The sequence below is a fragment of the Pelophylax lessonae genome, assembly GCF_965119305.1.
Source record: "Pelophylax lessonae genome assembly, contig: HAP1_SCAFFOLD_77, whole genome shotgun sequence".
Classification (NCBI taxonomy): Eukaryota; Metazoa; Chordata; class Amphibia; order Anura; family Ranidae; genus Pelophylax; species Pelophylax lessonae.
Genome location: NW_028120141.1, coordinates 68559 through 81238, shown reverse-complemented (window position 1 = coordinate 81238; position 12680 = coordinate 68559). Strand labels below are relative to the sequence as shown.

At 41.0% G+C, this 12680-nt stretch overlaps 1 protein-coding gene across 1 annotated transcript in view; it reads left to right on the top strand.

Annotated features, from left to right (window-relative positions):
• Window positions 1-1009: 1009 nt before the first annotated feature.
• The window catches only part of LOC309543482 (T-cell differentiation antigen CD6-like), a gene marked incomplete at both ends in the record, with an annotated part of 67753 nt that continues 56082 nt past the window's right edge, over window positions 1010-12680 (top strand). The window contains 2 exons of the mRNA XM_082275961.1: window positions 1010-1034; window positions 8811-9113. Of these exons, the coding sequence (XP_082132087.1) occupies window positions 1010-1034; window positions 8811-9113 (328 nt within the window). The remainder of the gene's footprint in view (window positions 1035-8810; window positions 9114-12680) is intronic.

The window sequence follows — 12680 nt, the reverse complement described above, 5'->3', positions numbered from 1 at the left end:
GTCTTGTTGCTGCCATTCACTTCCTTCCTTGGGTTCCCCAGTGCTCCCAATGTCTCAGTGCTGCCATTCATCTCCTTCCTTGGGTTCCCCAGTGCTCCCAATGTCTCAGTGCTGCCATTCATCTCCTTCCTTGGGTTCCCCAGTGCTCCCAGTGTCTTGTTGCTGCCATTCATCTCCTTCCTTGGGTTCCCCAGTGCTCCCAGTGTCTTGTTGCTGCCATTCATCTCCTTCCTTGGGTTCCCCAGTGCTCCCAGTGTCTTGTTGCTGCCATTCCCTTATTTCCTTGGGTTCCCCAGTGCTCCCAGTGTCCCACTGTGTGCTGTTCTTGGATTATTTTTAGTGTCATCAGCTGGAATTTATGGGCTCTTTGAACGTGCCTACTACATCACAAAACTGAACATTCTCCTTAGAGCATCAGGATAACACCTAAATAAAATGCTTGTTTGGTTCTCGGCAGTTCTTCTGTATGTCAGTTTATGGATCTAATGTATTGTGACTATGAGACATTATAGAGTGTTCTAGAATGCCAATGTTACAGCTCTATCTGCACACTACTGACTCTTTCCAGAGGTTGGAGCTCAGATTCAGGAGTGTCACTCAGAGAAGCCCATGCCACACTGCGGGTTAGAGGCTCCTTAGACTATACAGTCCATACCTCTGGCTGGGGGCACAAAGGGTCGGCACTTACCTGTGACACATACTAAAGGTGTCAGAGCAATGTACTTTCCTGATTTTACCTCTGTATTGGGTTAGACATGGGGCCCAAGTATAGTGACTTTTACAACTCTAGGAAAGCACAGCTGCACAACTAGTAGCTGCAAATGCAGAAAACCACAAGAGCTCACCGCCTCCTGTAATTCACCCGACCTACATGTCTTTTCATCTACTTCCTGCAAAACACCAGAAAAACTGAAAGACAAGGTGTAGACGGAGAAGAGACTGAGGCTTGCTGGAGGTTATGGCCACCAAACCACTGGACGCATTTTACTTTCATCTACTTTGGATGTGCATGGCGGTTGGTGCTGGACTGGCGGGTGAGTAGATGAGTCAAAGGCTGACTGCATTGGGAAGTTCTAAGAACTGACATGAACTGCTTTACTGAATGATTTCAGACATTCCTTGTTGTAGTGAGAGGCAGAATCCAGACTTAGAGGTAGAATTGGTTCTCTAAGCCAAATGTCACTTCTTTGTATCTTTTCCTCCTTTTGGTATTGGAACATCTAATAAAAGAAAGCCAATTTATAGCTCTGAGTAAAGGACGGAGAGCATGACTGATGATGAACAATATGAAGATGATACTTCTTCCAAAAGCTTCATTCAGACAAAATGAGGGTTACCCAGACACCCAGCCAGGGGTTCACCCTTCACAGAGTCCTACAAGAGAAGAACTCCATGTCTAAGCCTTTGGTTTCCATTGTTAGATATTCTTTAATGGCTGTCGTGGCACCAAATCCAATGTTCTGCCAACCCCGTAATTACAGACCTGTAAGTCTGATAGTAGGAAGGATATTTGAGGGTTTTATAAAAGACCCCATAGACAAGTGACTGCCAGAGAACGATATTATAAGAGAGCCAAATCCATCCACAAAGTACCCTCGTTGTCAGAAAATCGACTCTTTTTATGAGGAAGTATAAAACATCAAAGAACCAAATTCGAAACAGCAATGCTAGACGGAAATGAACATGTATCTGTGTGTATCAAAGCTCCAAATTTCCATTATCAACACTTCAATGGCGGGATTTTCACGGGGGTTTAATACTCCACCGTATTCTATATATTTGTGTACGAGGCCATGGCTATGGAAGTATTGATTTGTCCATACCCGGTGTTTTGTGCTTTGATACAATAGCACAGAAAAATGTTTATTGCTGTCTATAGCAATGGGGCCCTAATTTGGGTTCTTTGATGTGAAGTCACCATAGACTTCCGACTGATGAGAGGTTTATAGGCCCAAGGGTGGTTGCGTGTTATATCACTTAAAGTGTTATAAACCCACAACAGTAAAATCAGTCTGTATATGCAGTAAAGCATGCTGGTTATACTCACTGTGGAACCTAAGGGGTTAATTATCTGCATTGTCTAAATAGGCTGTTTGATCTTGTCTTCTCTGATCCTCCCCTTCTTCCACTGTCCCCTATCCATCTCCTGATAAGACCAAGCCTTTGGAGTCACCCTGCACATGCTCAGTTTAGTGTGTATTGTTTTTTTTTTTATTTGGAGGGTGCATGTGATCAGCACAGGGCCAATCAGCACTGTCCAGGCAGAGGGTCAGGGGTTCTGAAGCCTCATAAAACAGTCAGAGGAGAATGAAAGCTCCTCCCTCAATCTTTAACCAAACACTGATAGAAGTCACAAGACTGCTATATACTGCTGATGAGAAAAGGGATTTATCAATTTATATTTATGTGTACTGTGGGAGACCAGATGTAGTGAATGCAGGGTACCAGGTTTAGTAATGCTTTAAAGGAGTGGCTGTGGACATGGTGTACTTGGACAGAGGGGTGGCTATGGACGTGGTTACATAGTTACATAGTTAGTGAGGTTGAAAAAAGACATCAGTCCATCCAGTTCAACCTATGATGTGTTTGTGTGTTTTCTGTTAACCGTACATTGTATACCCCTGTATGTTGTACATTGTATACCCCTGTATGCTGTACATTGTATACCCCTGTATGTTGTACATTGTATACCCCTGTATGTTGTACATTGTATACCCTTGTATGTTGTACATTGTATACCCCTGTATGTTGTACATTGTATACCCCTGTATGTTGTACATTGTATACCCCCTGTATGCTGTACATTGTATACCCCCTGTATGTTGTACATTGTATACACCCTGTATGTTGTACATTGTATACCCCTGTATGTTGTACATTGTATACCCCTGTATGTTGTACATTGTATACCCCCTGTATGTTGTACATTGTATACCCCTGTATGTTGTACATTGTATACCCCCTGTATGTTGTACATTGTATACCCCCTGTATGTTGTACATTGTATACCCCTGTATGTTGTACATTGTATACCCCTGTATGTTGTACATTGTATACCCCCTGTATGTTGTACATTGTATACCCCTGTATGTTGTACATTGTATACCCCTGTATGTTGTGGTCTCTAAGGTGCCCATCTAATAGTTTTTTGAAACTATCAATGCTCCCTGCTGATACGACTGCTTGTGGAAGAGAATTCCACATCCTTACTGCTCTTACAGTGAAGAACCTCTTACGCATTTTAAGGTTAAACAGCCTTTCCTCTAGTTTTAGTGAGTGGCCACGTGTCTTATTGTATCTCCTTTCTCTGAATAGTTTGTTCCTTATGCTAGGGTCACCAGTACAGTATTTGTATATTGATATCATATCCCCCCTCAATCGTCTCTTCTCCAGAGAGAATAGGTTCAGTGCTTGTAGTCTTTCCTCATAGCCGATGTCCTCCATTCCCCTTATTATTTTTGTTGCCCTTCTCTGGATTCTCTTCAGTTCCAGCACATCCTTCCTGAGGACCGGTGCCCAGAACTGGACAGCATACTCCAGATGTGGCCGGACCAGAGTCTTGTAGAGTGGAAGAATAATCTCTTTATTTCTGGAGTGAATCCCCTTTTTTATACATCCCAGTATTCTGTTGGCTTTGCTTGCAGCGGCTTGGCATTGCATGCCACTGCCAAGCCTGTTGTCTACCAGTACCCCCAGGTCCTTTTCCATCCTAGACTCACCCAGAGGTTCCCCCCCTAGTGAGTAGCTTGCTTTCTGGTTTTTGGCCCCCAAGTGCATTACTTTACATTTTTCAACATTAAACCTCATCTGCCATGTAGTTGCCCCCCCCCCACCCCCACCCCATTATTCTGTTCAGGTCTGTTTGTAAGGTTTCCACATCCTGCATAGAAGATATTGGCATGCTTAGTTTAGTGTCATCCGCAAATACTGAGATTGTACTAGATATCCCCTCCTCTAGATCATTTATGAATAAATTAAACAGGATTGGTCCCAGGACAGAACCTTGGGGGACCCCACTTTCCACACCCGCCCAATCCGAGTACTCCCCATTAATCATCACCCTCTGGACTCTCCCCTGGAGCCAGTTCTCTATCCAGGTACTCACCTTATGGTCCATACCTACCTTCCTTAGTTTGTATAGTAAGCGTTTGTGGGGAACGGTGTCAAAGGCCTTTGCAAAGTCCAGATACACCACATCCACAGGCTTTCCTTTATCCAGATACACCACATCCACAGGCTTTCCTTTATCCAGATACACCACATCCACAGGCTTTCCTTTATCCAGATACACCACATCCACAGGCTTTCCTTTATCCAGATACACCACATCCACAGGCTTACCTTTATCCAGATACATCACATCCACAGGCTTTCCCTTATCCAGATACACCACATCCACAGACCTTCCTTTATCCAGATACACCACATCCACAGGCCTTCCTTTATCCAGATACACCACATCCACAGGCCTTCCTTTATCCAGATACACCACATCCACAGACCTTCCTTTATCCAGATACACCACATCCACAGACCTTCCTTTTATCCAGATACACCACATCCACAGACCTTCCTTTATCCAGATACACCACATCCACAGGCCTTCCTTTATCCAGATACACCACATCCACAGGCTTTCCTTTATCCAGATACACCACATCCACAGACCTTCCTTTATCCAGATACACCACATCCACAGGCTTTCCTTTATCTAGGTGGCAGCTCACTTCATCATAGAAGGTTAATAGATTAGTTTATATGTAGTGTGGGGTGCGCTAAACAACAAATAAATAATGAATATATAACATATATCTATATGTGAACCAAATCAACAAAAGTAAATATATATAACATATATCAATCTGTGAAGCCAATTAATAATACAAATCAATTGGTGCATAAACATAAAAGTTCATAAGTGTCCATAAATATTGTGCAGGTGAGTAGAATTGTATTCTATCCAAATAATACGTGTATCCACCACCGAGTGAAATTCATCCTTACCAAACGGAAATAAATAAGGTGCAACTATATTTTCTTGTGCTGAAAAAATATCCAATCTCCTTGTGAACAAACACCACGTGTAAATCACCAAGAATTAGCCTCTTACCAGATGGTAATAGGTATACACTTGTTCAGTGAAACCACCGCCTTGCTTCCTCTTTAAAATCCTGAAGTGGGATGTAGAACCGCTCTACCTTTCTTTCTCCACTAGATGGCAACGAGTACCAGCAAGAAACACAGCCTCCTCCTTCTTCACAAGCTCACAAAACCACCGTGTATTAAAGGAAAAAGGAGGACTAATAGTGTATTACCCTTGAGATTTATTCAAAAAACAGTTGATATTGCACTTACAATTAGATGTCTTGTATTCAGCATAAACATAGGCATACAAATTCCTGCAAAGGCTTGCGGTCGGCTGCAGCACGGACCGCAAGTTGTGTGTGACGTGTGCGCCTCCTAATCTGACCGGTTTCTTCCCATAAGACTTCTACTGAGACTCCTGTCTCAGAAAGGTAGAGCGGTTCTACATCCCACTTCAGGATTTTAAAGAGGAAGCAAGGCGGTGGTTTCACTGAACAAGTGCATACCTATTACCATCTGGTAAGAGGCTAATTCTTGGTGATTTACACGTGGTGTTTGTTCACAAGGAGATTGGATATTTTTTCAGCACAAGAAAATATAGTTGCACCTTATTTATTTCCGTTTGGTAAGGATGAATTTCACTCGGTGGTGGATACACGTATTATTTGGATAGAATACAATTCTACTCACCTGCACAATATTTATGGACACTTATGAACTTTTATGTTTATGCACCAATTGATTTGTATTATTAATTGGCTTCACAGATTGATATATGTTATATATATTTACTTTTGTTGATTTGGTTCACATATAGATATATGTTATATATTCATTATTTATTTGTTGTTTAGCGCACCCCACACTACATATACATTTATCCATATTCAAAAGCACTGAATACCGGTACAGCTTCAACACACTATCAGCGCACCCATCCCCCCTTACAACATAATAGATTAGTTTGGCGAGAACGATTTTTCATGAATCCATGCTGATTACTACTAATATTACCGTTTTCATTACTAAAGTCTTGTATGTGGTCCCTTAACATCCCCTCCAAAATCTTGCAGACTACAGATGTTAGGCTGACCGGCCTATAGTTACCCGGGATACACCTCGGCCCCTTTTTAAATATTGGTACCACGTTGGCTTTTTTCCAATCAGCTGGCACCATACCCGTCTGTAAACTATCCTTAAAGATCAAGAATAATGGTCTGGCAATCACCTGGCTGAGCTCTTTAAGAACCCTCGGGTGCAAGCCATCCGGTCCCGGTGATTTATTTATGTTAAGTTTCTTAAGTTTAGTTCTACGTCTATCTTCTGTTAGCCATGGCGGCATTTCCTGAGGTGTGTTGTTTAGTTCGGCCTTACAAGCTAGGTTCGTGTAGCCCCCAATTCCTTTGTGAAGACTGAAGAGAAGAAATTATTTAACACTTCCGCCTTTTCTCTGTCCTCAGTGGCCATATTTCCTTTGTCATCTTTTATGGGGCCAATGTGTTCTGGCCTCGCTTTCCTACTGTTTATATACTTAAAGAATTTCTTGGGGTTCTTTTTACTCTCCTCCGCTATATGTCTCTTGTGTTCTATTTAAGCCGCCCTGATTTCGTCTTTACATTCCTTATTACACTCTTTGTAATGCTTGAATGCTGCCAATGACCCCTCAGTCTTGTATTTTTTGAAGGCCTTTTCTTTAGCTCTAATATGCATTTTTATGTTGGAGTTTAGCCACCCAGGGTTTAGTTTTGCTCTTTTAAATTTATTTCCCTTTGGAATGCACTGGCCAATCCCCTTGTTAAGTATGCTCTTGAAACACCCCCATTTTTCCTCCGTGTTCTTTGTCCCCAGGGTTCTATCCCAATTTATATTTTCTAGCAGCGAGCGCAGTTTTGGGAAATTGGGTCTTTTAAAATTCAGTGTCCTTATATTACCCTTATGTTTCCTATTACTATGATTAATACTGAAACTAATTGACCTATGGTCACTGTTTCCTAAGTTGTCCCGTATTTCTATATCCGTGAGCAGGTCTGTATTATTGGTAATCAGTAGGTCAAGTACCGCATTGTTTCTTGTCGGTGCATTCACCATCTGACCCATGAAATTGTCCTGCAAAACATTTAGGAACTGCCTAGCCTTGGCTGAATGTGCGGTTCCTTCTGCCCAGTCTATATCTGGATAATTAAAGTCCCCCATTATAATGACATTTCCCATCCTTGCTGCCAATCCTATCTGTAACATGAGGTCCGCCTCACCCCCCTCCCTCTGGTTGGGGGGCCTATAGCATACGCCCAATATTACCTTCCCCACCGTGCCTTCCCTTTTGAAGCTCTACCCATAGAGATTCTGCCTCATCCATAGCTCCATTATTAATATCATCCCTCATATTTACCTTACCTGTATACTGTTCTTAATATACAGACATACCCCTCCCCCTTTTTTACCTTCTCTAGCTCTGCGATAAAGGGAATACCCCTGAATGGTCGCCATCCAGTCATGAGAGCTGTCAAACCAAGTCTCTAAAATCCCCACAAAATCTAAGTCCTCCTCAAACATCAGCAGCTCCAGCTCTCCCATCTTGTTGGCCAGGCTTCTGGCATTGGTATACAAACCTCTTAATTTTGACCGGTTACATTTATTTTCATTTGATGTTTTTAGGCTGCTCTCTTGATTTTTCCCCATACCCACCCTGGGTATAGGAGCTCCGAACATCCTACCGCTAATGCCCCCATTTCTGCCCTCTGAAACTTGCTTTCCACTGGCTAATTCTACATCTGTAGTAGTGGTGTACTTGGACAGAGGGGTGGCTGTGAATGTGGTATACTTGGACAGAGGGGTGGCTGTGGACGTGGTATACTTGGACAGAGGGGTGGCTGTGAATGTGATATACTTGGACAGAGGGGTGGCTGTGGATGTGGTATACTTGGACAGAGGGGTGGCTGTGGATGTGGTATACTTGGACAGAGGGGTGGCTGTGGATGTGGTATACTTGGACAGAGGGGTGGCTGTGGATGTGGTATACTTGGACAGAGGGGTGGCTGTGGACGTGGTATACTTGGACAGAGGGGTGGCTGTGGACGTGGTATACTTGGACAAAGGGGGGCTGTGGACGTGGTATACTTGGACAGAGGGGTGGCTGTGGATGTGGTATACTTGGACAGGGGGGTGGCTATGGACATGGTATACTTGGACAGAGTGGTGGCTGTGGACGTGGTATACTTGGACAGAGGGGTGGCTGTGGACGTGGTATACTTGGACAGAGTGGTGGCTGTGGATGTGGTATACTTGGACAGAGGGGTGGCTGTGGACGTGGTATACTTGGACAGAGGGGTGGCTGTGGACGTGGTATACTTGGACAGAGGGGTGGCTGTGGGCGTGGTATACTTGGACAGAGGGGTGGCTGTGGACGTGGTATACTTGGACAGAGGGGTGGCTGTGGGCGTGGTATACTTGGACAGAGGGGTGGCTGTGGGCGTGGTATACTTGGACAGAGGGGGTGGCTGTGGACGTGGTATGCAGGAGAAGGGTCACCAGTCATCTTTGTAGGCTGTAACTGGACTATGGACCAGTTGCTCTGGATGGACAATGGACTGGGAATAATTTCCATTCTCTTATTGTTGAGTTTTCCTCCTCTTGAGTGGAATTTTCCTTTTCTATGTAGATGTTTATTTTTTTCTGTGGTCTTTGTGGATTTTCATGTGTTAAGTAAATTTCCTTTTCATTCTCAGATTTCCCATCTTTTAAATTTGATGGCAGTGACAAGCGGTGTGAAGGGGTCATTCAGCACAGACATGGGGACAGTTGGCTGCCTTTGTGTATAACGTATTTGAGTCGTGATTTACTGTCTCTGATTTGTAGAGAGATGAAGTGTGGACCTCCAAAATCATTTCATCCTATAGATTATTTCCCACTCAACAACTCATCCACCGCACTGAATGTCACCTGCACCATACTGGATGATTGGAGGAACTGCAGTGTCTCACCTGTGCCAGCTGCAAAGTGTGATGGAGCTGCTTTCTTATACTGTGCAGGTAAGTCATACCTGAGGGACTCTAACCTCAATATACATATATACTGTGCATGTATGTGTCACTGCGGACCTTAACAGTGACCCTCTATATATGCTGTGTAGGTCAGTGACACCGGGGATTCTAACCCTGACCCTCTATATACACGCATATTCACAACATGCAGAATATTTCAGATCTTCAGTAGTGTAGTACATGGAGAATATCTTAGATCTTCAGTAGTGTAGTACATGGAGAATATCTTAGATCTTCAGTAGTGTAGTACATGGAGAATATCTTAGGTCTTCAGTAGTGTAGTACATGGAGAATATCTTAGATCTTCAGTAGTGTAGTACATGGAGAATATCTTAGATCTTCAGTAGTGTAGTACATGGAGAATATCTTAGATCTTCAGTAGTGTAGTACATGGAGAATATCTTAGATCTTCAGTAGTGTAGTACATGGAGAATATTTTAGATCTTCAGTAGTGTAGTACATGGAGAATATCTTAGATCTTCAGTAGTGTAGTACATGGAGAATATCTTAGATCTTCAGTAGTGTAGTACATGTAGAATATCTTAGATCTTCAGTAGTGTAGTACATGGAGAATATCTTAGATCTTCAGTAGTGTAGTACATGGAGAATATCTTAGATCTTCAGTAGTGTAGTACATGTAGAATATCTTAGATCTTCAGTAGTGTAGTACATGGAGAATATCTTAGATCTTCAGTAGTGTAGTACATGGAGAATATCTCAGATCTTCAGTAGTGTAGTACATGGAGAATATCTTAGATCTTCAGTAGTGTAGTACATGGAGAATATCTTAGATCTTCAGTAGTGTAGTACATGGAGAATATCTTAGATCTTCAGTAGTGTAGTACATGGAGAATATTTTAGATCTTCAGTAGTGTAGTACATGGAGAATATCTTAGATCTTCAGTAGTGTAGTACATGGAGAATATCTTAGATCTTCAGTAGTGTAGTACATGTAGAATATCTTAGATCTTCAGTAGTGTAGTACATGGAGAATATCTTAGATCTTCAGTAGTGTAGTACATGGAGAATATTTTAGATCTTCAGTAGTGTAGTACATGGAGAATATCTTAGATCTTCAGTAGTGTAGTACATGGAGAATATCTTAGATCTTCAGTAGTGTAGTACATGGAGAATATTTCAGATCTTCAGTAGTGTAGTACATGGAGAATATCTTAGATCTTCAGTAGTGTAGTACATGTAGAATATCTTAGATCTTCAGTAGTGTAGTACATGGAGAATATCTTAGATCTTCAGTAGTGTAGTACATGGAGAATATCTCAGATCTTCAGTAGTGTAGTACATGGAGAATATCTTAGATCTTCAGTAGTGTAGTACATGTAGAATATCTTAGATCTTCAGTAGTGTAGTACATGGAGAATATCTTAGATCTTCAGTAGTGTAGTACATGGAGAATATCTTAGATCATCCGTAGTGTAGTACATGGAGAATATCTTAGATCTTCAGTAGTGTAGTACATAGAGAATATCTTAGATATTCAGTAGTGTAGTACATGGAGAATATCTTAGATCTTCAGTAGTGTAGTACATGGAGAATATCTCAGATCTTCAGTAGTGTAGTACATGGAGAATATCTTAGATCTTCAGTAGTGTAGTACATGGAGAATATCTCAGATCTTCAGTAGTGTAGTACATGGAGAATATTTTAGATCTTCAGTAGTGTAGTACATGGAGAATATCTCAGATCTTCAGTAGTGTAGTACATGGAGAATATTTTAGATCTTCAGTAGTGTAGTACATGGAGAATATCTTAGATCTTCAGTAGTGTAGTACATGGAGAATATCTTAGATCTTCAGTAGTGTAGTACATGGAGAATATCTTAGATCTTCAGTAGTGTAGTACATGGAGATTATCTTAGATCTTCAGTAGTGTAGTACATGGAGAATATTTTAGATCTTCAGTAGTGTAGTACATGGAGAATATCTTAGATCTTCAGTAGTGTAGTACATAGAGAATATCTCAGATCTTCAGTAGTGTAGTACATAGAGAATATCTTAGATCTTCAGTAGTGTAGTACATGGAGAATATCTTAGATCTTCAGTAGTGTAGTACATGGAGAATATCTTAGGTCTTCAGTAGTGTAGTACATGTAGATTATCTCAGATCTTCAGTAGTGTAGTACATGGAGAATATTTTAGATCTTCAGTAGTGTAGTACATGGAGAATATCTCAGATCTTCAGTAGTGTAGTACATAGAGAATATCTCAGATCTTCAGTAGTGTAGTACATAGAGAATATCTCAGATCTTCAGTAGTGTAGTACATAGAGAATATCTCAGATCTTCAGTAGTGTAGTACATGGAGATTATCTTAGATCTTCAGTAGTGTAGTACATGGAGAATATCTTAGGTCTTCAGTAGTGTAGTACATGGAGAATATCTTAGATCTTCAGTAGTGTAGTACATGGAGAATATCTTAGATCTTCAGTAGTGTAGTACATGGAGAATATCTCAGATCTTCAGTAGTGTAGTACATGGAGATTATCTTAGATCTTCAGTAGTGTAGTACATGGAGAATATCTTAGGTCTTCAGTAGTGTAGTACATGGAGAATATCTTAGATCTTCAGTAGTGTAGTACATAGAGAATATCTTAGATCTTCAGTAGTGTAGTACATGGAGAATATCTTAGGTCTTCAGTAGTGTAGTACATGGAGAATATCTTAGATCTTCAGTAGTGTAGTACATGGAGAATATCTTAGATCTTCAGTAGTGTAGTACATGGAGAATATCTCAGATCTTCAGTAGTGTAGTACATGGAGAATATTTTAGATCTTCAGTAGTGTAGTACATGGAGAATATCTTAGATCTTCAGTAGTGTAGTACATGGAGAATATCTTAGGTCTTCAGTAGTGTAGTACATGGAGAATATCTTAGATCTTCAGTAGTGTAGTACATGGAGAATATCTTAGATCTTCAGTAGTGTAGTACATAGAGAATATCTTAGATCTTCAGTAGTGTAGTACATGGAGAATATCTTAGATCTTCAGTAGTGTAGTACATGGAGAATATCTTAGATCTTCAGTAGTGTAGTACATGGAGAATATCTTAGATCTTCAGTAGTGTAGTACATGGAGAATATCTTAGATCTTCAGTAGTGTAGTACATGGAGAATATTTTAGATCTTCAGTAGTGTAGTACATGGAGAATATCTCAGATCTTCAGTAGTGTAGTACATGGAGAATATTTTAGATCTTCAGTAGTGTAGTACATGGAGAATATCTTAGATCTTCAGTAGTGTAGTACATGGAGAATATCTTAGGTCTTCAGTAGTGTAGTACATGGAGAATATCTTAGATCTTCAGTAGTGTAGTACATGGAGAATATCTTAGATCTTCAGTAGTGTAGTACATAGAGAATATCTTAGATCTTCAGTAGTGTAGTACATGGAGAATATCTTAGATCTTCAGTAGTGTAGTACATGGAGAATATCTTAGATCTTCAGTAGTGTAGTACATGGAGAATATCTTAGATCTTCAGTAGTGTAGTACATGGAGAATATCTTAGATCTTCAGTAGTGTAGTACATGGAGAATATCTTA